Raw genomic sequence first — 25,223 nt, 5'->3', positions numbered from 1 at the left:
TCGCAATGGCAGATAGACCTCTTTAGCTTGAGATGATGCCAGGATGATGAACATGAACCATGATGTGGCTATACAGAGGACAAGCGGAGATAGTCCACGTGGCTGGAGCTAATCACTCGGCTGATTGTCCGGTTATTGCATTGGGGACACCTCAGCTGCAGGTTAATTTCGATTGTGTGAGTGACGATTTTCGAATTCAGATCGACCGGTTATGATTTAATTTCGAATTTCTGGAGTAGATATGGGGACTCCATAGCAAACAGACCAACAAGAGTACACGCAACTCACATAACATATACATACCATACATCCCCATTTCAATATCAATCATCATCACCCATCCTTTCTTCTTCCATCATCTTCTAGCTGCTCACTACTATTCCCCATACACACACAGTGAGTGACTATCACAGCCTTACTGTTATCACAAGCAAAAGCACACGCTCCAATGCTGACGAGCTCTCTCACTCCCCACAGTATATCTAGATAATCATTCAACATGGTCAAAGCTGTAGTCTGCGGTGCTGCCGGTGAGTGAACATATACCATGCTGTCAATATATACTTATCAAGTCGTGATCTTAAATCAGGTGGTATCGGTCAACCCCTCTCTCTGCTCCTCAAGCTCAACCCAATCATCACTGAGCTCGCCCTCTACGATGTGGTCAACGCCATAGGTGTAAGTGGAATTTGAACTACTCTCATGGCGTTCTTCGTCCGTCAACTCCGATCGCATATCCTTTGTCCTGCTTATCGAGGACCGACTCCGCTATTTATCGACTTGTGCATGCCGTATCGATTGCGCTGACGTCCATCGATTCATCAGGTCGCTGCCGATTTGTCCCACATCCCTACTCCAGCTCAAGTAACAGGCTATCTCCCACCCGATAACGGAGCTGAGAAAGCTCTCAAGGGAGCCGATATCGTTGTTATCCCAGCTGGTGTACCTAGAAAACCAGGTATGACACGTGATGATCTTTTCGTACGTTCTCATCATTCTTCATATGTGTGGGAATTTACGGTAAATGCTGATCAAATTCAACCGGATTTGATTTCTTCTGAATCAATAGAAAGTAAGTCTCCTCTCGTCAGCTATCTCTGTATATAGGCGGAATGTCCTGATAGCTGACCATTTGTTAGGTCAACGCCGGTATCTGTGCAACTCTCGCTCAAGCTATTGCCAACGCCGCACCTAAAGCTTTCATCTTGGTCATCTCCAACCCTGTCAACTCGACTGTTCCAGTCTTCGCTGAGACCCTCAAGAAAGCTGGTGTCTTCGATCCTAAGAGGTGAGCTCTGACTTTACTACATTTGTAAGCGGTACGGGGAAGCTCATGCTTGTTATTCGTAGACTTTTGGGTGTTTCCCACCTCGATGTCATCCGAGCTTCTACCTTCGTAGCTTCAGTTCTCGGTAAACCTACCGAAGCCCAAAAATACTCTATCCCAGTGGTCGGTGGTCACTCTGGTGCTACCATCTTACCTTTGCTTTCTCAAACCAAACCTGCCATCGTGAGCTATCTTGTACTGCTTGTACACATGAGCCGACATTAGCTGAGTTTGAATGTCGCTATCATAGCCTGAAATCTTGGCCGACAAGGAGAAGAGAGATGCTTTGGTCAACAGAATCCAGTTCGGTGGTGATGAAGTTGTCAAAGCTAAGGGTGAGCTACGAATAGATCGATGCGATATATAAAGATATTGCTAATATCCATATGTTGGATGCAGACGGTGCTGGTTCCGCTACTCTCTCAATGGCTCAAGGTAAGCTTGGTCGTTTTCTGTCCTGACAATCCGACTCAAGCTGATATATTCACACAGCTGGAGCTGAGTTTGCCAACTACGTCATCGATGCTGCTTTCGGTGGAAAGAAGGGCAAGATCGTTCAATCATACATCAACCTCGCTGCTGATGCTGGTGGTGAAGCTATCAAGAAGGAAATTGGAGCTGATTTAGACTACTTCTCTGTCAACATTGAGCTTGGAGTGAGTAACCTGTCATCGTTATACAAACACCTTTTAGGAAATGCCATGCTAATTTGGTAAACACGTAGCCCAACGGTATCGAGAAAATCCTTCCTATCGGTCAACTCGATGATGTAGAGAAAGGTTTGCTCGAAGCTGCTGTCAAGGAGCTTGGTCCTTCTATCGAGAAGGTGAGTTGCATTGTACTTTTCTCATCGAGATCTATTTCTGCAACTGCTGGAATCTCCCTCATTCCCTCTTCCCCTTGATATATGTCACGAATATAGCTAACGCTTGTGATTGTTTAGGGTGCCGCTTTCCAACCCGCTCCTCCTAAACTCTAGGTCGTGACTTTGGCTACACCGATCCCAATGGAGATATGAAGAAGAAGTAGAAAATACATTTGAATAGTCGTTAAAAACCTATCTTGCCTGTATATAAAGATGATTGCACGTCAAGATTCAGTGAAGAGAATCATGTATTATATTACGTGCGTAAGAATGCCTATCACGATAAGCTGATAACGGAAGAGAATCTATAGTTTGAGGGTTTGAGGCGTGAGAAATACTCGGAAACAATGAGAGAATCTTCCACGTATGAAACGTTGCGATGTACAGGTAAGGGGATGGATGATACAGGTCCTACGTTACTGAGCGTTTCAGATTGCATGATACTTGATATGAAGCGATTTGGCTGCTGAAGACCATTTCAGCCACATTGGAGGTTGAAGATCACCCCTCGGCTCGTATCGAATTGATAAAAAGAGTCCAAGCTTCTAACCTTGCTCTTCCGCAATACAAGGAGTAAATACGGGTTATACTGACGTGGCAGTGGCTCACGCTACGATACCCTCAAATTTCCAAGCTAAAAAAAAAAAACTTCACCTGTACTTGATTGTACCTTTTCATTGACGCTTGGATCACCTTTGCGTCACATCAATCAATTCCGCTTGGACCACGATACACACGGGAATAGAGTGGGGAGAAGAATCGATGACCATCGAGATCGAGAAACTGCGGATGTAAGACAAGCTACGGTGTGATTGATCTGATTTAGAGAAATGCATGTATACACCTTAGCTGAGCTCAGAATAGGTCGGACCAGCAGAGCGATAAGGAGATCAACGGGAAAGATACGTTAACTGTACGTGTACTTTCGCACCCACCCAGACAAATAACGTACCTTGCACTAAAAGAGTTGGGGGCAACGCTTTGATCGACAGACACATATTCACCTAGTGCAGGAAAGGTGGTTCCTGCATATGTTCCGGACGGAGTATCTTGATCTCCCGCCGATGTTCCTTGGCGAGGTTCACGAAACTGACCCATAGCTTATATCCCATGTATTCCATGTAGGTACAGCAAAGATAGCTCACATGCATATAACAGCCCACGCTGTGGCATTCATCGTTCCTGTGCTAATTTTATATATGATCCACATCGTAACTCTGGCCGAAAGGACTGTTGTTGAAAGTGGTATGCGGCTCACCGGATATGGTAAGAATCAAGCTCGATATGGTGATGAGCACAACATGGGTGATCATAGCTGGTACCAGGTAAATCGGGACCATCTCTTTGTGCTCTGTGAGTGGGTACTAAAACGGTGGAAAGGGTCAGGAACGAGATGATTGACCCTATCGTATCAAGTCAAGCACAGATCATCATCATCAACAGCCCATACACACACCCCTTAGCCTCAATTCCCATTGGAATGTTGACACTCGATACTCTACACCGACTGAGGTTATCTCGTGAGATTGTATTCCCATCTCTCTCTCTCTAAACTTGTTCTCTTTTATGTATCCTTATACAACTTGCACTCTTTTGCTTCTTCTGGATTCCCTCTTCTTCTCTTGTAACACTTCAATACAAGCTCTCTCATCAACAACCTTGGGATCCCCTTCGTTCTTGAGTACAAAACCTGGTCGTCACGTTTCGACCATCTACCTTTTACTCTTTCCATCTCAACACAAAAACGAAACGAATAGATACGTTGAACGTATCTCAGCGACGACTCTCCGCAACATCTCAACGAAATAGACAAACTTCGTTTCATCTTGATTCTTCAGATCCAGGTGAGTAGGAATTGCATCAGATGGGATCGTCGTTCAACAGGATAGTAGTACCTAGTACCTTTCTCTTCATTCAGTTCCAGAAATCTACTCATACACACACATGGCTTTTCCTGTTCTTCCTCCCAGTCAAATCTGAATTTCAATATGTTTGAAGCTATTTTGTCTACTCCGTTTATTCTGGACTTTCTCTTGCCATCTATCTATTCTTAAGTTATCACTCGATCAATCCCGTGAGAAAACTAAAACTGACTAGTATGAGATCACAGAATCACTCTTGGTCACCTCCAGTAGGATCCTGGAAATACAAAAAGACTTCTTCGTCTTTGAAGAGGTAACTGCGAAACGATCTTCATCTCCTTCGCACGTCCTATAACGATCAGATACCGTTTCCGCGACAGGCTCTAGGAGACATCTCTTATTGTTCTTTGTCCCATCGATCTCGCCACGATGGCCGAATCCATTTCCTCTTCCCTTGAGGGATTTACATATCCCCCTTTACCTCAATCTTCATCTTCACCTGATACCACTTCGCCCACCGATGTACTTCTCCAACATCGTCATCAAAGTCATCAGCCCCAACAATGTCTCCCTACAGATTTCCAATTCGATGGAGATGTCTTGTCGAACTCACCCGAACATCCTCAACCCCAAGATATGTCCACCGCCAATCCTTGGGCTACACCCATCGATGGGTTCTCGGGTGGGTTCAATACGCTCAACATCGATACTAGTCCCATACAAAAGAGGATCGATGGTTTTGGTAAGTTTCTTACGTCTCAAGTAAGAGTGATAGGTCGATTAAGTGAGCTGACGAGAGATGGTCCTTGCGTCTATGTGGCGAATCATCTGCGTGTTTGCATAGGCACTCTCAATCAAGGCAACCCATCTTTCACCCCTTCGATGGATTACCCACCGATGCAACAATCTTTCCAACCTTCTCATGTTCTCTCCCACGCATCTTCTTCTTCATCCTTGGCATCCATGTGTTCTCAACACACCGATTCAGCTCGATTACTCGTCCAAACTTTTCCCACCGAAATAACCACCGATTATCATGTACCCATGGAACACTCAAGACAATCAAGTTACTCTTCCATGTCAATGTCAATGTCGGCTTCTCATATTCCTCCTTTCCATGATAAACTCTTCAGTAATTCTCCTTTACCTGCTTTGGATATGAATGTCTACTCGATGCCAACTATTACGAATTTGCCTGACTTGAACCATTACAGCAATGCTGGTATTCCCACCGGAGAGGTGTTTAGACAACAACCTCCAAGGTTGGCACTTCAAACTGAAAACTTACAAGGAATGGGTATGGGTGTAGGTAAAATGACTAGAGAACGAAGTTCAAGTAGAAGTATTCCCTACAACAGATATAGGTCTGAGAGTGTTTCAGTCAAGTAAGCTAAATTTATACCCCCGAATAAGAGAATAGCAGCTGATTAATATGGATTCTCTCAGGTCCGAAGCAGATGACGAGATTGCGTCGATGCTTAGTGCTTCGACCAACTACAACTCGGTCACACCTTGGTCGACCACGGCTATTCATCCCCTTAACGGAGGCTTGAACAAGGTGACGATTCATCATCGAAGGTGAGCTTGATCTTACATGGCAAATGAATTTCTGAGGCAGGCAGAGCTGACCTCGGCTCCACCATCAGAACTAGCTCAAACACACCCTACAACACTCCGATCAACCCATCGCCGTCAAGGCCGATGTTAGCTCGATCAAGAAGAAGCACCTCGTTCATCCTTGCTAAGCAAATGTCCCAACCCGATTTGCAATTCCAAAACCAACTTGCGGGTGTGGCACTCTCCGGTTCTGCTCTCGAGAGGCAAGAGACTGTACGAAAGGACTTGACCGACAAATCAAATGAGATCAAGAGGATGACGAGCCAGACTCAACAAGATAAAGCTAGGACTCTATGGGTTCGAAGATGGTCAGTTAATCATATGCTTGGGTCGTCAACTAGCTGATTGTGTTTTTCTTCCATGTCCAGGTTGATGTTAAGCTATACCCATGCTCCCGGAAGAACTGTCCCTCGACAAGGTTTATACCATTCTTACACTGTATCATGTGACGAGTATGGATTGAAGCCCATCAATTCAGCTTCTTTCGGTAAAGCTGTGAGAGCTGCTTTCCCAGGGATCAAGACCAGAAGACTTGGTGTTAGGGGTAACAGGTGAGTTTTTTACACACAGCACTCTTGATAATAGCTCATCATAGGATGGAACAGTAAATACCATTACGTCTCTATTAGACCTGCTATCCAGATTGAAGCTGAAAGATTGAACGAGTATGGTGACTCTAGCGGGTAAGCTAGATGCCATTTGAAGTTTATGCTAGCATCACCAGCTGACCTTATCTCAGCGCTTGGCATGTCGTTCCCGAAGACGGGTCGATGGATTTCAAGACTACTTCTCAACAGGATTTCGATGAAGATATGGAGGAAGAGGATTTGGAAGACAGTGAAGAGGAAGAAGACCCTTTCTCTACTTCGTAAATATCAGCTTGGCCATTTTCCTTCAAGTCATGAAGCTGATGTGCCTATTTAACTTAGCAGCAGTACACTCAAGAAATCACCTTCGTCCTACGACTTTCGAACGTACACTCGTGCGAACTCCGGAAATCGTTCAAGAGCTACATCAATCAACGATGCATTCTCCGCTCGACCTCGATTTCCTCGGAGACATACGACTGCCGCTTTAAGTGGCGGTATCAACCCTTACCCGAACAACATCGAAGTCCCAACTCCGGTGTACAATCTTCCTGGATTCCCCACTGCTGCCGATGCTGGGCATTTGGCAAATGAACAATCCTTACAAGATTTCTGGATCTCTTTCTGTCATCATCAAGAGACGTTGGTACAGTCTATGAGGACTATGCAGTTTGATAGGTATGAGATGAATGTGAGTTAGCTGGAAGTGGCACATAAGTCCCTTTACGATTACACAACTTATAGGGTTTGTGGTTCAGTGCCGGACTTTCTGGGTTGGTCTTTCACATCAGAGCTACCAGATCTCTGTTCAGCCTGTCGTCTCGACGATGATATCAGATGCTATGGCAATTACCTATGACGTGAGCCTAATCGCTGATTGACCAATGCAACATAGAGTTGAGCTGATTATGTCACTTTTCAGCATATGATCGGTGACCTCCTTAGCAAGCTCAGTGACAATGTGGCTATTACTACTCAAAATGCGCTTCGTGCTTTGGCGGATAATCTCGAGACGATAATGGAAGAATCTCTTTCCTCTTTCCACAGGGAGTTTGCCGAGGCCAAAGTTGAACTTGCTGTTCGAGCAGCTCACTTGTTCAGTAAGTCAGCTGTAAAACTCCAAGGAAATCCAGACTTGAGCTGATAGACTTTGACTGTAGCCCGTTTCCTTGACCTGAGACAAGTGGCCTTTGCTCTTGGTCCTATACTTTCCGATGCGGCGCAAACAAGAGAAATGATACACGCTTGGAGCTCCCTTGACATCCGATCAGTTTCCGACCAGTGCGCCTTGTCCTGCTCATGTGAACAAAACATCCTGGAACAAGTCTTGGCAGACTTCGGTCAATGGCTCGCTGACGGTGATCGTGCTCAAAACAAGGGACGAGGGGTTGAAAGATTATCGGAATGGGTTGATAGGGTGTTGAAGCAGGTCATGGGAATATCCGGTATCACTTTGAGAGCGTGAGTGTTACACTGATCATTATTTGGCGAGAAGCAATCGAGCTGACTGGTAAGGCTTGCAGTATCGTGTGCAGAGTCGGTTTTATCACTTCCCAGGTCATGAGGGACTTTACTCTCAAATCAGAAAAGTCATTTGGATTATTCCAGCTTATCAAAACGTTTGTCGATGATTACGTCTCCATCACATCTCTGAGACAGACAGCCTTATCAACGAAATCAGTCGAATCAAATGCCCCACCCTCAATGCCTACAACAACCGGACATTCAGCTCGATCCTCGATCTCTTCGATGAATGTATTTATCCCCTCACCGTCACAAAATGATCTCAACGTCTCCTCAGCCGACCTGTCCACCGCCATGCCGTTCTCTACAGCTAATAATGGTCTGGGTTCGGGAAGTCACATGATGATGGACGAAGGTCAATATCTTCCTCTACCCAGTATGGAAGGTATGGAATCCGAAGGTAATTTGATCACTCCTCGACCATTCGGTAATGGGAATAAAGAAAACCAAAGTGGAGATAACAGTAGTGGAAGCAGTTCGAATCTCATGCCTTATTCATCTTAGAGGTGTATCTTGATTGATACCATCAAAAATTCCAATTAACTGTGGTACTCATATTCATATGTTACCTCCGTTGATTAGAAACAAAAATCTGTAACGAAGAAATAAAAACAAAATTAAAAATCGAGAAACACAGTACAAATATCTGATTAAACTATCATGTGGACAATTGTGAAACTTTGGGGTTCTCTTCTCTTTTCCCTCTATCTCAATCTTGACTATACATGTGTGCATTCCTTTCTCCATATTTTTCTGTTTTCTTGACGAACAACTCGGTCTGATCTTGTACCTCTTATATATACTTCAACGCTCTCATGAATTAGCCATATTTTGAGTTGATTGTGACAGCTACAACTTCTCACATCGCATCAATACCGTATTTGTATAGGCAACCTATTGATGCATGTGAAGATGCTGAATCGATTATATTACATGACAATTGTATAGATCTATCATTATATCATACTGCTATACTCTGGTGAATTACCTAATCCCCCACGTCAGAAATCAGATTATGTATCTGATAGTATACATACATCGTCACAAGATCATCTCTTCTCTTTTCTCGGATGTTTACAACAATGATTAATCCATCTTAGCTCTCTGTTGAGCCCACCATTTACCCAAGGCATTCGCAGCGTCCACTACGGGACCACCATCGTTGAACACCCTGGCATTCTCCAACATCAACTCTACATCTTCGTCTATATGTTTCGCCTCTCGATATTGTCCTTTATCAAATTTGTTTTTGATCAATGATAAATTTCTAGCATCGTCTGGTGGGATACTACAAATACAAATAATATTGAAAATATCCTCAGTCAGCCAAGACTTGGTTCAAGATATGATGCATGGCGAAAGAAAAACTTACATTTCGAAATATTGTGGAATACCCAAAGCTACGGGATCGACTATTTGAAGATGATCCAGTTAGAACGTCCATCTCATATGTTGACAGATCACTTGGGCAACTCACCAGCATATCTGAACCATTCACTATGTGGATTTTTGATTGCCTGGCTAATCAACTGACCCATCGCCTTCCTTTCATCCGGAGTCATCTTGGCAGATGCCACTTTGGGCCATTCTTTCCAGTACAAGTCCTCGACCGTATCTGCACATTGAGTGATCTCTCCAGGTGGATTGAATTGACGACAACTAACAAGTTCGCAAATTCACTCAATCCATCAGCTCGTCTTTTCATTTGATGCTATGAGGGATAGCAGGAATGGCTCGGTTTACTTACTTTGCAAACACCAATTCGATGTCTCTAGCAAATTGACCCAGGTTCTTGTACTGCTTCTTATCAATCTTCTTGACGATCGTACCGAAATCCATGGGATGTTTGATCTCGTCCAAATAGCTAAGCCACACATTACAATTTCACATCAGCTATGCATGACGCACCACTTGATTGCTTAGCTAACTCACGTCGGACAGCCATCCGCAATCGGATCAACGGGTTTCAAGAACTTTCAATTGATCCATCAGCAAGCACTTCTATGACAGCAATGAGTTTTACTCACAAACACCGCGGCGAATTCTTTCATCAGGATGTTCATCAAATGCTTGGCCCTCTTGTTCTTCATCGGAGTTGTATTTTGCGTCGTAGGAGGTAAGTTAGGAGGAGGCTCCCTCTTTACCTGTGCAGTAGCAACAGCTGCCACATCAGGTTGAGCTGGAGGAGGGAGTTGAGCTTTAGGTGGCAGGGCAGGTGAAGCACTGGCGGTGGTTGACCGTTCGATCGAACTAGCCTTCTTTCCTCCAGGAGGTATCGTTACAGATAAGGGCTTGGGTTTAGCTTTCTTACCGGCAAATGTACTGTCAGCTGAAGTTGAAGAGGAGGAAGGAGCTTGAGAAGTCGACGGTAGGGGTGGCGTCGACGTTGATAATTTGATCTTGTTGGTAATGCTTGGTTTAGGTTCAACCGAGAGACTACTGGTCCTTTCCTTCTCTGGCGATTTATTTCTAGGTTGAAACGCCGGTATCTTGATCTTCTTAGCTGCAGGTGGTTTAGGCGAGTCACGTTCAGATTTCGGTACCAGCAACTCATCGAGTCCATCGTTAAGTGATGGCCGTCGCTTCTCAATCTCATCGACTTCTGCACCGAGGATATCATCAAGCTCGTTTCTCGATCTAGAAGGTTCTTTCCTCTTCTTCGAAGGTTTTGCTTCAGTCGAGGGGAAAGTCGGCACCGGTGGTCGATCGGGACTCTTTGTAGTAGCGGATAAAGCTGATTTCTTGGACGATGGAAGTGGCGGAGGTGCCATTGGAGGGACATGTTCAGTAACCGACGTATCGATACTGACAGTCTTAGGTGGTTTGACCTTGAACTTGACTGCTGTAGATTTGGGGGCAGGTAAAGTGGCCTCAGGTGTCGGTTGAGCTGCAGCGACTGGTGCAGGGGGGATGATCAAAGGTGCTTTAGGTGCCATAGCAGCCTGTTGAGCGGCTGCAGCACTTGAGCTGAGCGTATGCTCCGTTTTCGACCAGACTAGGAACATTGTCAGCGATACTTGACATTACTGGAGTGTGTTGGATATTTATGAACATACGAGTAGTGAACATTTTCTCAAATGCCTCTCCCGCTTTTCTAACAGGACTAGAGGGCGAAACGTTGTAAGTGAAACAATTGGCAATGATGAGTTTGACATCGGTCACGAATTCTTGTCGGTTCGCATACATCCCAGTATCGAGTTTAGCGGAGATAGTCTGTAAGTCCATGGGATTCTTGATGATAGCGGCGTAGCTGTGACAAGCCATATGTGTCAGTCATTGACCACTTCGAGTAGTGTATGCAATGCAACTCACTCATGAGCACCATCTCGCACAGGATCAACAGGTTGTCTGAACCAGAAACTGGTTTTATGGGCGATCTTGAAACTCGGTCAGCTGCTAAGGCGCACTTTTTGATGGTTCAGCAAACTTACAAGTCTTTGCAAAGCAATAGAGATCGCCTTGAAATCGTTATCGCTCAGACCTCTTCTCTGCTGTTTAGGTACTTTGTCTTTCTTCTTCTGCGAGGGTTGGGCATTGGGATTGAGTGTAATCTTCAATGGGATACTTGTTCCTCCAGGTGTCATTTGACCATCGATGATAGGGAACCCATAACCTTTATGATATGTCAATCTCAGTTATTGTCATGAATATTACTGAAAATGATATCTCACCTTGGGCATCAGGTCTGATCTCTGAGCTTCCCATACTCAACCTGATCTTAGGTGTAGGTAAGGCCGGGGCAGTCTCAACAGTGGGTGTCTGAAGAGTAATGATATTTCCAGGAAGGGGTTCTGCACTACTGGAAGAGATTACCTCTGCCACTTTCAGCAAAGCCATCAAGATCTCATGATCTGGTGTTGTGAAGCTTGAACTGAAATCAACCGAGCAGTTCAGCAAGAGAATTTCACTTGAGTCAATCCAGACAGGTGAGAAAGAATGTTTGCAAGCTCACATAAGTAGATTCTGAACCAGTACCTTGACATCTTCCTTCTTTGAAAACTCTTTCCTTACAGCTTTTACAATTGCGTTGTTTTGAGCTTCACTTCTTTTTTCTCTGGCTTCCTCATTCTCATCTTCCAATACACCAGGCTGAGAGACTTGGATCTCTCCCAGAGCCAGAGTCATAAGAATCGATTCTGACAGACCCCGTGCAACATGTCGACGAATTGTGAGTGAAGAATCAGAGCGGATCACCTTGTCAAGGTACCTATCGAGAGCCGACGATTTGCCAGGAGGCTTGCAAAGTAAAAGTCCGTCGAAGGCAACCATTCGGATGGGCTCAAAATTACCCTCCCTAAAAGGGAAATCAGCTTTTTCCCTACAATCGAGGCGCGGAGCTTAGCTAACCGAGTATAACTGAGTAAGAGTCGAGCATCATTGGTGATCTGTCCAGCTAGTATAGATTTGATATGCGTCTATCACTCAATTATTAGCACCAGGTCCTTAGCTTATCTGGTATTTAACCAAGCTTACCTGTAAACCCGCTTTAGTGATCACATTATGATAACTAGGTACCAGTCGATCCATTGTCATGGCCCTGTCCAAGGCATCCACAGACTCTTTGAGCAACGAGGCTTCCGCTTCTCGTTCATCTTCATCCAGTGACGATTGAGCTGCAGATCCAAAAGTAAAGGCATTCCCTATAGCTGTGATGATTGAAGCGAGATAGTACGAATCGGACCACTATAACAGCGCATATCAGCCTCTCCCCTGTCCCATGGTATGTACAGATAAACTTACATCATTCCCGGTATTATCATTCAATCTTAACAAATCTAGCAAGATTTGCCTGACATTTCTCCAAACAGTTCGAGTTTGCATATCCCGAAGATCCGGCATGGCAGCTATCAAGCTCTGTGGAGGCGCTCAGTATAGTAACAGACAAGAAGTAAACTCGGGACATACCTTTTTCACAAAGTAATCTGAGAAATTGGAGAAGTCATTCGGAAGGGGTCTGCATTCCATGGCTGAAGCTTCTGCATCTGGATCGTCTGGCGAATGACAAAAGAGGGTCTGGAAAAGCTTGAGGACCAGGAAATAACCTATATAATCGCACTCGGCTATGTTGTACTATAGGGTTTCGGTGAGCTAGGGTGTTTGACAACGAGACGTAGATTGATAATAGTCGCTCACCTGTGCTAGCGCACGTGCCGCTTCCATCCTTACTCTGTAGTAGTAATTCTTGACCAGCACCGTTCTCGCCAATTCACTCGCTATCACCGGTGATGGGAACGCTCGCATTCGGTTGATAGCCTGACGAACAATCAGCCAACATGATGACCTGACCGCTTTTGCCGATGGGATCAACTTACCTCCAACTGAGCGATCACATCTCTATCACCTTGAAGTTGACTGATCCAACACCAAGGTTTCTCATTATATTCAATCGAAGCTAGCCATTCACATTCGGGATCTATCCTAATCCACTCATACCCCCCACCCTCACCTAACATCTGATCAGCATCGTTCTCCCCCCACTCAGCTACTCTCCATCTTCGACGTTCTTCCTCATCTTCCCACGGTGGATAGGCGAATACTCCTGCTCGATCGGCAGCCTGCAATCTAGCTTCATCCTCTTCGTCATTGGTTTCTCCGGCCGCTAAGGCATCTTGCATCTGACTAAACCGCGCTGCGATCTGACCTGAACGCCTAGTACGCTTATACTTGGTATTGAAAGGTAAGGGGAATGTCTTGGTCGGAGTTTTGATATCGATCAGATGCTCAAAAGGCGCACCATCAGCTTCGTGAATCCGAACCGTTAAACTCCCCTGCGCACAGATGTCAGCTGAATGCAAATCATAAGCAAATAGCTGACTGCTCACCTCGAAGAAATGTGTCGGTCTTTTCCAGACTGCTGTTTTCCTGACCTTCTCACTCAATCTCTTGATATAATCATTAGCAGGTTGACTTTGGGTTACAGTAAATTCCACCAGCAATTTCTTTTTGATGAAATTTGTCTTGATGGACAACCTTGGACATCCACTTCCGAAAATCCACTGATCTTGGAAAGTTTGCAAGTCCAATCCAGAGACTTTCCTGCATTGTCTAAAGAAATATTGAGTGGTCAATGAGTTCCCTTGTAACTCATCGGACAGAGACGCAACGAATATTCTCGGTATGACTTGCGATAGACCTAATGAAGTTCCCGTTTTTGCTATATACCGATCGAGGATGTGAAGTACCAATGGAGCTTTAAGATTGATGAATGCGGTCGCGTTCGCATCTGGAGGATCGATGATTCCAGGGACGCATAGAGGCCATTGTGAACCTTGATCTTGCTGAACACAACGATCGATATCCTTCTTCAACCTAAACCTATATTCGTTATTTCCTAACAAATGCTTGATGAATTGAGCTTGGATGTAGAGTGCCAATCCATTGATAAGCCATGTATCTGCCAGAGTCCGTTGAATGATGTTCACACCGACCCATTGCTGTATCAATGCTAATGATAAGACCTGTCTAATCTCCATGGCTTGTTCGATCACTTGAGGTGGGTGTAGTAAGTCGGAAGAAAGGATGGCGAGGGTAGCGGATGTGGAGCAATTGGTTCTTGGATTGTCGACGAAGACTGCCTTAAAGTCTGTAAATGGATAAGAACCCATTTCTGCGTAGAAAGTCATTGCTCTTGGTAGCCATGATGTGGAATGTTTCAGTTTGTCCAATTCGCCAGGAAGGCAGAAAGCCAATATGGGCTTGTGCGATTCGTCCGCTGAACAACAATGCATCTCGAAAGGACCGGCGGCGAAGGAGATGTGCTGGACCGAAGTAGGGTTGGTTTGGAGATAGTAGAATATCACCTTGTTAGGGTCGTGAGGGTGTGTTACCTGTATATGTGAGTCAGCTACATCCCCGAGCATGACATCTAGCTTACCTGTTCCATCAGCTCTCCGCTGCTTACTACCATCACAGGGTACGCTTCTTCATCAGGACCAGGTTCTCCACCTTCTAGATATCGAGGTACGATAAATTCTAACTCCCATGTACACCTCTCCCATAGACTGTCCACGCATGGCGTCCATATCCTAGCCGCATCATAAGTGGTGGGTGATAGGAACATGTGAGGGATTTGCTACAGTACGTATCAAATACAGAATAAGCTAAGTTATCCTATTGACAGACAAGGTGACAGATCGCTCACAGTATCATTGCCACCATCTCCCGGTCGATTAAACACGATACCTTCGACAACATCACCTCCTAAGACTAGTTGATAATCAATTTGAACATGTATCGGAGCGAATGAAACTTGAGTCTGGCCATTCCCAGATGGTAATTCGGTATGTACTAATCTTACCCATCCACCTGATACTGAAATTGCTAATTCACCTTCATCGCTCTCACCCATAGCTGACCATGTTTTCCTCTTGATCTCGGGATGTGATTTGATGTCTATCGGGGGTTCCCTTGTAGGTAGAGGTTGGAATGGATTTGATAGTGTGAACGATGCTGGAGTAGGTAAAAATGCTTCCACGGGTGTGGGTGAAGATAAGGTGACATTGTTGATTTGCAACAAGGGAGAAGCGTTAAGATAGATTGCTCGTAGGGATGGATTGGTAGGTTGGATAGTGAGGAATGCAGAGGCTGTAATTATACCTGAAAAGTCGATGTCGAGCACATTCCGTTGATGGGTCACGGTGAACCCCCGTGAGGATCCGTGTTCTTCTGACATGATGAAAAGTCAAGGATTGGACCCGGAAGGGCGAGGTTTTATCGTTATATTCGTGTGCTGAGGAAGGGCATGACAGGAGGTTTCCGAGTCAGCGTGGGGAGACGACGGAAGTGATGGTGTTGCAGCTGTGGCGTGACCGAATGGCGGGGCGAAGGAGATGCAATAGTCAAGGAAAGCATAAAAGAAATGGAAACAAGTTAATCTGTCATGTTATCATCCATCCATCAGGCATCAACAACCAGGAACCCGACTGCAGCCACGCCTAACCAGGTCAAAATCCTACAAATGGCGGGATAGGCACACCCCAGCTGATCGGTGCCCCATATCGGAAGGGCATCCAAAAGTCGCTCGATGATTGAAATGGTAAACGGCCGAAAAGTCAGTCATGTAAGATACATCCAGATCGATCATCTTGATATTTATAAATAAGCAGTAACCTTGAGTCCGTGATTCGCATCAGACTAGGAGGAACAAGGCAGACATGGGGGATTCAACGACAGATGTGACGCCAGCCAAAAGGCGGCCTCCCACTTTCCAGAGGGCATTGGTCGTAAGTCAACAACATCCGAACAAACTGACTGACTTTGTATCTCAATGCTAATCTGTGTGTATCATCCTTCGATGGCAATAGTCCGGTGCGATCTCAGGTCTAGCAGTAGATTTCATGTTCTTCCCATTAGACACCATCAAGACTCGTATACAGTCATCAGCGGGGTTCTGGCAATCGGGAGGATTCAAAGGTGTCTACAGGGGTGTAGGTAGTGTAGGTATGGGAAGTGCACCTGGGGGTGAGTACCGATATCATGCCAAACTATATCGTATCCCCTCTCCCCGTTTGTAGAAAGGCTAAATATGATTGTATAATCTTTCAGCCGCAGCATTCTTCGTGACCTATGAAGCTCTCAAACATCGTCTACCTCAATACCAACTATTCAAGCAGAACGAATCGCTCAATCATATGGTTTCAGCCTCTGGAGCAGAGTACATCTCATGTTTGATCAGAGTACCCACCGAGGTGGTCAAATCACGTACGCAGACGGGCGCATATGGTCAGGGGAAAAGTAGTATACATTCTGCTATTTCCACTATGAAATTCGAGGGTGTAAGAGGGTTTTACAGAGGTTTTGGAATAACCATAGCTAGAGAGGTGAGCGGATCCTCTCTTTACTCTCAACTCAAATACCAATCATACATACTATCAGCAATCCAATAATGCTGATTACTACTACTCCATACTTAGCTTCCATTCACATCAATCCAATTCCCATTATACGAATCCCTCAAATCGCTCTTATCGAAACATTACCTAGGAGGTAGGAGACCCACATCCTACGAAGCTGCTATATGCGGTTCGATAGCTGGTGGCTTCGCTGCGGGAGTAACGACGCCTTTGGATGTGGTGAAGACTAGGGTGATGTTGGAAGCAAGAGTGAGTGTTACATCTTCCAGATAGGAATATGTCAGTTCTATGAGGAGACGTCGTTACCAAAAGAGACCAAAAAATTGGAATCATTCTGTTCTGAAGTATAAATCGAGTGAACCAACCAAGAAACACAATTCATTCTTTCCTCGGTGATGCTCTTATATACTGATCTCTCGATTCTGAATATAGACCTCAACCCAACAACCCATCAAGGGTGTACCCCCACCCAACCAACCTTCCCCCTCTATCCTTTCCTTCCCACCTCGTCTACTGGGTATACTAAAGAACGAAGGACCCTCAGCATTATTCAGGGGCTGGCAACCACGTTGTTTTGCGATCTCCTTAGGAGGAGCGGTATTCTTGGGTATATATGATCTGGCGATCAATTTCGGGGTGGATGAGGATGGGAAACCGAAGGAAGTGAAATTGACATAATTACAGAGAAGGAATAAATGAACATAGATAATGGCGTTGAACAGCCGTGCCAGCTCAGTATCAGATCATCTAACCATGGGCTGTTACAGTAATCAGGAAGGTCTACTAGAATGTCAAAAGACTGGACATGCTGTTCAATTTTGATATTGTACACTGTAGACATAGAAGATCATATGATGAATTGATAGAGATAGGATAGGATAGGTCAACATCCAATGCACAAATATCAACTTTATTATACCACCTATTTTGAAATGGTATATATCACCATCACAAAAACCGACGTTTCCTAGTTGGCAAATGCTTGGACACCTGTGATGGCCTTACCTAAAATGAGAGCTAGATGGACGAATTGTCAGCTATATTCGAGAACGTACTTCATCCGCAGTGAAAACAAACAAATAGGTTACTTACCATGGATATCCTGCAAACGCACATAATATGACCATCAGCGCTTGTAGGAAATGGGAAGGTCAACAGATACTCGAAGGACTTACATGTGTACCTTCATAGGTGTTTGCTACCTGTAGATTCTGTACATGCCTTCCAATATGATATCTACACAATCAACGAGTCAGTACAGTGACGCTAAGGGCGAATCAAGGAGAAAACAAAGGTCACACTCACTCATCCGAACAAGCATTCCCACCTAGAATATCCAATAACACTCTAGAATGTTTCAATGCCTCACCGCAGTTATTCCTCTTCATCATCGATACCATATCAGGTGCCCACAACCCCTTGTCTTTCAATCTACCCAATTGAAGGGATCCTAATAATCCTAAGGTACTGGCTGTAGATGCGTCGGCAAGTTTCTTTTGGATCAGTTGGAACGATGCGAGAGGTCGATTGAATTGGTTTCTACGTCAATCCAATCAAAGTCATTCTCAGTCTTTCCACCCCCCATCTTTCTTCCGGGTAGGATGTTATATAGCGGTCTGTTGAACTGATGACTCACCTCTCCAAAGCATATTCTCTCGATCTGGCTATACAATCTTCCAAAGCACCCATAACACCCCAACTGATTCCGTACCTAGCATTATTCAAACAACTGAATGGTGATCCCAATCCGCTGGATTTGGGCAAGATCGCATCAGAAGGAATCTTTACGTTATCCATGAAGATGGATCCGGTAATTGATGCTCGGAGAGCAAGTTTGTTCTTAATGGCTGGAGCTGTTAGACCGGGTGTGTCCTATAACACCACAACAAAGCATTCAGCCAAATACGATTGATCATCTGATGTCATAGATGTTGAACTGTGTGCTTTTTGCGATACTCACCTTCTCAATCAAGAACCCTTTTACTTTTCCTTTCTCACCATCTTCCACCACTCTCGCCCAGACCACAAACAGATCCGCAACAGGAGCGTTGGATATCCAAGTTTTACTTCCGTTCAACTTCCAACCTTCTGAGGTCTTGGTAGCGGTAGTTTCCATCGAAGATGGATCGGATCCATGATTGGGTTCAGTGAGACCCTATTGACAGCCAGTATCAGTATTCTCACCGGGTCTGATTGAGGGAATCGAGTTAACATACGAAACAACCAATCAATTCTCCCTTTGCTATATTTGATCGTCATTCAGCTAACGCTCTTCCATTGACCACTAGAGAATGTCCAGCTCACCTAATTTAGGTAGATATTTCTCTTTCTGCTCTTCTGATCCGAACTCGTTGATAGGGTGCATCACCACTACACCAGTGTCAGCTGAATGTCCGTTGGATGGCTTGCCATTGACAGCTGAGAGAGGACTCACAGGAGGATTGTACACTCATAGCTGATCTATAACCTGAATCAACCCTATCAAATACCCAAATTAGCTTTCTTAGTGATAATCGCGTACATCATAACTTACCTTTCTACCTCTCTCGCTATCAATCCATAAGAAACGCTCGACACCCCCGCGCAACCATATCCATCTATAGTAGCTCCCAACAATCCTAATTCACCCATCTCACGAAGGATTTTAGTATCGAAATCTTCCTGTTGATCCCAATTGCAAAGATGTCAGAAATCATCAGTCAGCTATGAGACTTCTATGAATACGGATCACAGACAATGAGACAGCTTACAGTTCGATAGGCATTGATGACTCGAGGTAAGAGGTTCTCTTGACAGTAATCTCTAGCTGTTTCTCTACGATTCAAACCGACTTAGATATCAATACGCAGAAGGGGATGAAATAGGTAGGTCGTGTAGATGATATAACTCACGATATCTGTTGTTCTTCATCTGTTAAGAGTGACTTCATGTCAAGTGGATCCTAGGTAAGAGCCATTATCAGCTTCGATTCTGACCTTACCATTTCCGAAGGAGATATCGAGAAGCTTACCTCCCAATCGAATTTAGCGAATTCTGCGATCAAGTAATGTATCGTTAGTCTATCAGTCACCAAAGGCAAAGACAAGATATAGCTAGAGATGGACTTACTGCTTGCCATGCCCCTCTTCGATAACACCACGCCGCCCTTTTGTAGAGCCGATGCTCGAAGTAGAGGTCGAAGGGATTGTAATCGAGCCATGATGTGGGTGTTGTCTTTGAGATCGGAGATTATCAGGAAGTGATAGGCAGGATGAGGAAGTTGTCCAAGAGAGGATATGTACAAGATTGCGAAGCAATGATTGCTATATATATAAAGATCGATTCAATTGATATATATACCTTGAGCAGATGTTCGAGTATGACAGATGATACAAGTGGACATCTAAACAGGTAAAAGCGCTTGTAACATCCAACAACAACAGTCAGTCACGAGAATAGCACTCGGTAACTGGCCAATACCATTTAGCCGGGACAAGTCACTGTACAGTACATACAGACTACTCACTGTTGTTACTAGCTACACGCTGCTTGACCAAGACTATAAGACTACAGATCATAACAAGCATGCCTATCTATCAGCGTACAGTAATCCGTCTTCTCGTCCCCTCCCCTTTGTGACCGATTCTCCAGGTTATACCAAGTGGCACAAGCAGGTGAGTGGCAGAGACGGGAACATAGAATGCAAGATAAGTGTAGACGGACTTGTTCGAATCATTGCTTTGTTGACTGAGTTGATGTGATGACCTCCCCATACTGAGGCCATGTGAACGAGTGATTCTCATCGTCATCTTAGCACACAACCATTGATACTAGAGGTGAGTGAGAAAACAGATAGAACAACAAGCACATGCATGGACATTTATCTACGTTTCGCTTTGCTCTTGCCTTTCCCGCCTTTGCCCTTCTTATCCAAGTTTACTTTGGTAGGCTTCGCACGCATACCCTCATGTTTCTTGGATGGTTTACTATCATCATCAAACGCAGATTTCCTCTTACCACCTCCGACTTTAGCTGATTTCTTCGCGGCGGACTTGGGTTTAGGTAAAGCTTCGGTAATCTTGACTGGTCTAGCAGCTTTCTTGGCATTTCGAATAGCCATTGCAGTAGATTTTGAAGATTGTTGATCCGCTTGATCTTCTTCCATAGCCATCTTTCTTCTTTTGGCCTTGCGTGATAATCCATCGTATTTACCTCTCTTGGGCCCTTCCTTCTCTTTGGCTTTCTTGGCGTCTTTCGCATCGGGGAATGATCCAACGTATGCTTCTTTACTTGCACCTAAGCGTACAAGACCAATGATCAGTCCATGATATGGGAAAACAAGGTGTTTCAGATATAAAATATACTCACTCTTAGCATTCTGCTTTTCCTTCTCACTCTGGAACCAAGTTCTAGCGGGTCTCGAATGAATCTCATCATGATGCTCGACCATATTCTGACCCTTCTTTAACTCCATATCAGCCTGTCTCAACAACTTCTCTTCCTTCTCCTCTCTCAAGACTTCTTGGATCTCATCTTTGATCTCGTTCAGCTTCTCTGCCATGGCATTGACGGCTTCAGCTGGAATGATTCGCTGTCGAACTTGATCAGCTTCCGATTGTTTCACAGCAGCTTTCAACATCTTCCTATCTGCTTCCCCGACCAGCGAGATCGATCGACCCTTCCTACCTGCTCTTGCAGTTCGTCCTACTCGATGTGTATATTGGGCTAATTGTCCTGGCATATCGTAGTTGATTACCGTTTCGACTCCTTTGATATCTAAACCTCGAGAAGCCAAATCGGTAGCGAGGAGATAGTCAACCGATCCAGCTTTGAAGTCGTTGAGTGCTTGTAAACGCTATCAAGACGTGTTTCATATCAGCTATTGTCGGACGGTTATGGGGTTTTAAAGAAAATTCCACCCACCTGCTCCTGTGTCAAATTACCGTGTAGCTCTGCTGCCTTCAACCCATTCAATCCAAATACGATTCTCATCTGATGAGCCAACGCTTTACTCCTGAAGAAGATGATACACTTCTCTCTGACCGTCCTTTTGCACAGAGCCAACAAACTGGGAGACCTCGTATCGTCCGATCTTATCCTAACAAACTCTTGAATCAACCCTTTCGCTGTATTTCTCTTGGGATCCACGAATACTCTAATTGGTTTATCCAATGACAACTTGACCAATTCATCCACTGAATCAGTCATGGTAGCAGAGAATAACATGGTTTGTCTTGATCTAGGACAAGCTTTGATGATTTCTTCCAATTCATCTGTGAAACCAGCTTCTAACATTCTATCAGCTTCGTCGATGACCAGCACGTCTAACGCTGAAAGGGTGAATGAAGGTGTATTGGTGAGATGATCGATCAATCGACCGGGTGTAGCGATAAGTACATCAGGAAGTGTTCGAAGTGTATGAGCTTGAGCGTTCAATGATAATCCACCAACTAACAGGGCGAACCTTATATCTAATCCACCCTTTTCAGTCAAGGCTTTACCAACAGCTTCACACTGTACTGCCAACTCTCTTGTCGGACAGAGAATCAGTACTCTACATGCCTGTCCTCCTTTCCCTCTATCCCTGTAGCACAATCTTTCTAATACGGGTATCATAAACGCTGCGGTCTTACCGGAACCAGTCACGGCTGAACCTAGGATATCTCGACCTTGCAAGGCCAAAGGTATGGCTCGGGCTTGGATAGGGGTAGGTGAGGTGAGTTGTAAGGAAGTGAGAGCTCGTAACAATGGTCGAGAGAGATTCATAGCTGAGAAGGAGGTTGGTAAAGTGGGATCATCGGTGAATGTTGGGTCTTTGGCGAAGAAAGCTTCTTTTCGTGCTAATTCGGCAGCAGTTTCTTCGTCTTCGTCAGATGAGGATCCTGCTTCTTCTTCTTCTTCTTCCTCTTCTTCTTCTTCCTCTTCGTCTTCTTCCTCGTCTTCTTCCTCATCGTCGTTCTCGTTGTCCTCCTCGGATCCACTCTCAAGATCAGAAGCATCAACAGACATCTCGTCATCTTCATCACCATTACTCATACTCTCGCCCTCATCCTGATCCTCAGACCCTTCATCTTCATCCTCGCTCTCCCCTTGCTCTTCTTCTTCTTCTTCTTCGAGGACAGCCTTCCTCTTGCGTTTCCTATCAGCATACGATTCGAGTGGTTTGCCTCTCCGTCTAGCGATAATGTCATCCACGTTGATGGGCTAAGTATGTTTGACCTCGTAAGTTTTTAAGCTTGACCAGCAGGAATGGGCGATCTATAGACTCACCTCTGTACCATTCTTTAATCCCTTGACTTCGTCTCCTCCCCACAAATCTAGTCCAGTCTCCCTTCCCCCTCCAGTGAAATCAAATTCGAAATCTGGATCTAACTCGTCGTTCTTCACGGGTGTTTTACCCTTCTGCACACTTGATTCACCGTAGTTTGGCGTTTCGTCATCGGAGTCGATGGTTGTTATGAAGTCGCTAGGCATCTTGTATGATCTGTATCGACTCTCTAAGCTGTATGTCGAATAGTGTCAAATCGATGTGGATATATGTATTTCGACTGGTGCGTGAAGCAGTGAAGTGCAGGATCCGCTGAAAATTCGGAAATGTCACGTGATTCAATTCGTGCCTGAAAGTTGAATTCAACGTTGCATCAAGTCATTAATGCTGTTGCCACCAATAGACAACAGATAGACAGTCAAGATACATCATAGATTCCCTTCCTTTCTCTATCAAGCATTCGTAGATACCTGATCCATCCAGGAAAATCGACTCGAAACCAGAGAATCGGGGTTATATCCCTCAATACTGCGATCAACGAAGACGGGTGGATTCTCACATCTTCCTAATGGTGGCTCAAGCTTCTTCTTCCTCCGCGACACCTCGAAACAAGCTAGTGATCAGGCGGTTGCCACCTACTTTGCCGGAAGAACTATTCTGGAAATCGGTATCAACATGGATAAATGATAAGACATGCCTGTGGAAAAGGTATATAAAGGGAAAAGTGGGTGATGGGTGAGTTTACATGCCACTCAACACAACAGAATCTAGGCAGTCGTGTTCATCATCCCAAGGTGTATATAGCTAATACCAACTATTACGTAGAGGCTACGACTCTCATCCCATTCATTCGAGAGCGTATGCCCTCATGGCTAGTCCAGAGGCTCTGGTAGATTTCGTTCGAGGATTCGATGGACATGTATTTAAAGCCAAAACCGGTAAGCTGTCCGGGTCAAAGGGACAAGTGATCACCATACTTGTTGAGCTGACAGGCTGAGTCTGCAGGAGCCGAATATCAAGCTGTGGTCGAGTTTGCACCAGTCCAGAAAACACCTTATAAAGCCAAAGTCAAGGTCGATGCCAGGCAGGGCACGATCGATGAGGGTGAGCTCCTTTGACGCTGCTAGTGTTTCGTCTAAGCTTATGCAGAATACCTGATCAGATCCCGATTACCTATCATACCTGGAAAGTTTGAAAGCAGAACCTGTTAAGCCAATTTTGGAGGTATCCGGTAAGCTTCCATTGTGATGTCGTCTGGTGTTCTAGGTCTACAACCAAGCTTACATGCAATTTCCTGTTGTAGCACCCCAAGCTCAACCCACGACTACACCACTGCTAGAACATCTTCGAGCTCAAGGCAAAAACAAAAAATCCAAATCATCTTCCAAATCCGCCGCCTCTTCATCATCTGCTAATGAGTCGGCTCGTCGTGCAGCTGCGTTAGCAAGTGTCACAGCGGCAGCTACGAAGCGTGCCGCTCAAGCTGGTTCTGGTCCGGTGATGGTAGCTGGAAAAGGTAGAGAGGTACATATCGCTTCTCCCATCCCCGAATCCGGGACAGCCACCCCTCAGGGACAAGGTGATGGAGAGAATAAGAAGAAAGGTAGAAACAGGAAGAAGGGGAAGAAAGATGGCGAATCAAGTGGAAAAGCCACGTCTGAGCAAGGTCAAGCTTCTCAGACTACCTCAAAACCTCCGGCTGGAGGAAGATCAACGCCGTCACAAGCTCACAAGCAAGATGGAGGACGACCAACACCTTCGAATGGTGCCAGAAATACAGAAGGTGCTACTGGGCCTAAAGCCAATAAAGGTGGGAGAGGCGATGGGGCAGGGAAAGGTGGAGATAACAGTACAAAAACCGATAGAGGAGAAAGAGGTGGTGGTGGCGGTGGTGGTGGAGGAAGAGGTCGAGGAAAGGACAGGTCTGGTAAAGCTCAAGTCATGGAGATTCTCACGAGAAACTCAACTGGACCTGGTACGTCAGCAAGAGGTGGTCGAGGTGGAAATGCAGCTGGAACAGGTGGAAATGGTAGAGGTGGTTCCGTTCAACCCGATGTCGGAGCTTCAAGAGCACGAATCGACGTGCCTTGATCAGCTAGCTGGATAAGAACGTTCTGGGCCAAACCTTGTGTTTCGTTTCACATCGTCCACTCGCATATGACAACCTACAGTAGATATATTGAGACAAATAGCTACCTGGTAGCCCTCCTGTCATCGTGACTGATCAAGCCCTAGAGATCATCGGGGATTAGCCTCATGTCAGGTGGCATGTTTACACCCCGCGTCGTGATTTGTAAATCACAAGTATATAACAAATCATGCATCGTCTTATGCTATCTTGT

At 45.1% G+C, this 25,223-nt stretch overlaps 7 protein-coding genes across 7 annotated transcripts; 4 read left to right on the top strand and 3 right to left on the bottom strand.

Annotated features, from left to right (window-relative positions):
* Positions 1 to 499: 499 nt before the first annotated feature.
* On the top strand, positions 500 to 2,306 carry V865_002645 (malate dehydrogenase, NAD-dependent; the record flags this gene model as incomplete). Its single annotated transcript, XM_066226445.1, has 10 exons — positions 500 to 530; positions 590 to 678; positions 826 to 981; positions 1,140 to 1,288; positions 1,351 to 1,510; positions 1,578 to 1,662; positions 1,727 to 1,762; positions 1,820 to 1,983; positions 2,052 to 2,153; positions 2,271 to 2,306. 10 exons carry the CDS (start codon positions 500 to 502, stop codon positions 2,304 to 2,306), a joined length of 1,008 nt encoding a protein of 335 aa, XP_066082542.1.
* Positions 2,307 to 4,483: 2,177 nt separating this feature from the next.
* V865_002644 (uncharacterized protein) lies at positions 4,484 to 8,286 on the top strand (the record flags this gene model as incomplete). The annotated part of the gene is made up of 12 exons (XM_066226444.1): positions 4,484 to 4,796; positions 4,899 to 5,439; positions 5,501 to 5,632; positions 5,701 to 5,979; positions 6,040 to 6,222; positions 6,277 to 6,354; positions 6,411 to 6,539; positions 6,601 to 6,949; positions 7,017 to 7,118; positions 7,181 to 7,358; positions 7,419 to 7,719; positions 7,782 to 8,286. 12 exons carry the CDS (start codon positions 4,484 to 4,486, stop codon positions 8,284 to 8,286), a joined length of 3,090 nt encoding a protein of 1,029 aa, XP_066082541.1.
* Positions 8,287 to 8,868: 582 nt separating this feature from the next.
* Positions 8,869 to 15,454, bottom strand: V865_002643 (uncharacterized protein; the record flags this gene model as incomplete). The annotated part of the gene is made up of 20 exons (XM_066226443.1): positions 8,869 to 9,070; positions 9,155 to 9,194; positions 9,260 to 9,441; positions 9,530 to 9,646; positions 9,715 to 9,755; positions 9,810 to 10,777; positions 10,839 to 11,032; positions 11,095 to 11,159; positions 11,214 to 11,395; positions 11,454 to 11,653; positions 11,735 to 12,076; positions 12,130 to 12,197; positions 12,256 to 12,465; positions 12,523 to 12,636; positions 12,688 to 12,852; positions 12,916 to 13,035; positions 13,095 to 13,550; positions 13,605 to 14,609; positions 14,657 to 14,854; positions 14,924 to 15,454. 20 exons carry the CDS (start codon positions 15,452 to 15,454, stop codon positions 8,869 to 8,871), a joined length of 5,400 nt encoding a protein of 1,799 aa, XP_066082540.1.
* Positions 15,455 to 15,935: 481 nt separating this feature from the next.
* V865_002642 (uncharacterized protein) lies at positions 15,936 to 17,312 on the top strand (the record flags this gene model as incomplete). The annotated part of the gene is made up of 5 exons (XM_066226442.1): positions 15,936 to 16,004; positions 16,086 to 16,242; positions 16,327 to 16,601; positions 16,695 to 16,883; positions 17,067 to 17,312. 5 exons carry the CDS (start codon positions 15,936 to 15,938, stop codon positions 17,310 to 17,312), a joined length of 936 nt encoding a protein of 311 aa, XP_066082539.1.
* A 289-nt stretch (positions 17,313 to 17,601) lies between these two features.
* V865_002641 (uncharacterized protein) lies at positions 17,602 to 19,833 on the bottom strand (the record flags this gene model as incomplete). Its single annotated transcript, XM_066226441.1, has 14 exons — positions 17,602 to 17,651; positions 17,727 to 17,736; positions 17,810 to 17,870; positions 17,940 to 18,173; positions 18,271 to 18,506; positions 18,595 to 18,789; positions 18,851 to 18,876; positions 18,939 to 19,004; positions 19,069 to 19,112; positions 19,168 to 19,295; positions 19,385 to 19,448; positions 19,526 to 19,575; positions 19,645 to 19,667; positions 19,743 to 19,833. The coding sequence occupies 14 exons, from the start codon at positions 19,831 to 19,833 to the stop codon at positions 17,602 to 17,604; spliced, it is 1,278 nt and encodes a 425-aa protein (XP_066082538.1).
* A 660-nt stretch (positions 19,834 to 20,493) lies between these two features.
* On the bottom strand, positions 20,494 to 23,087 carry V865_002640 (ATP-dependent RNA helicase DRS1; the record flags this gene model as incomplete). The annotated part of the gene is made up of 4 exons (XM_066226440.1): positions 20,494 to 20,909; positions 20,982 to 21,468; positions 21,537 to 22,817; positions 22,884 to 23,087. 4 exons carry the CDS (start codon positions 23,085 to 23,087, stop codon positions 20,494 to 20,496), a joined length of 2,388 nt encoding a protein of 795 aa, XP_066082537.1.
* A 362-nt stretch (positions 23,088 to 23,449) lies between these two features.
* Positions 23,450 to 24,972, top strand: V865_002639 (uncharacterized protein; the record flags this gene model as incomplete). The annotated part of the gene is made up of 5 exons (XM_066226439.1): positions 23,450 to 23,616; positions 23,707 to 23,819; positions 23,887 to 23,985; positions 24,044 to 24,112; positions 24,185 to 24,972. 5 exons carry the CDS (start codon positions 23,450 to 23,452, stop codon positions 24,970 to 24,972), a joined length of 1,236 nt encoding a protein of 411 aa, XP_066082536.1.
* Positions 24,973 to 25,223: the final 251 nt, after the last annotated feature.

The sequence above is a fragment of the Kwoniella europaea genome, chromosome 1 (genome assembly GCF_036810445.1).
Source record: "Kwoniella europaea PYCC6329 chromosome 1, complete sequence".
NCBI classification, from domain to species: Eukaryota; Fungi; Basidiomycota; class Tremellomycetes; order Tremellales; family Cryptococcaceae; genus Kwoniella; species Kwoniella europaea.
This window is presented reverse-complemented; position numbering and strand designations above follow the sequence as displayed.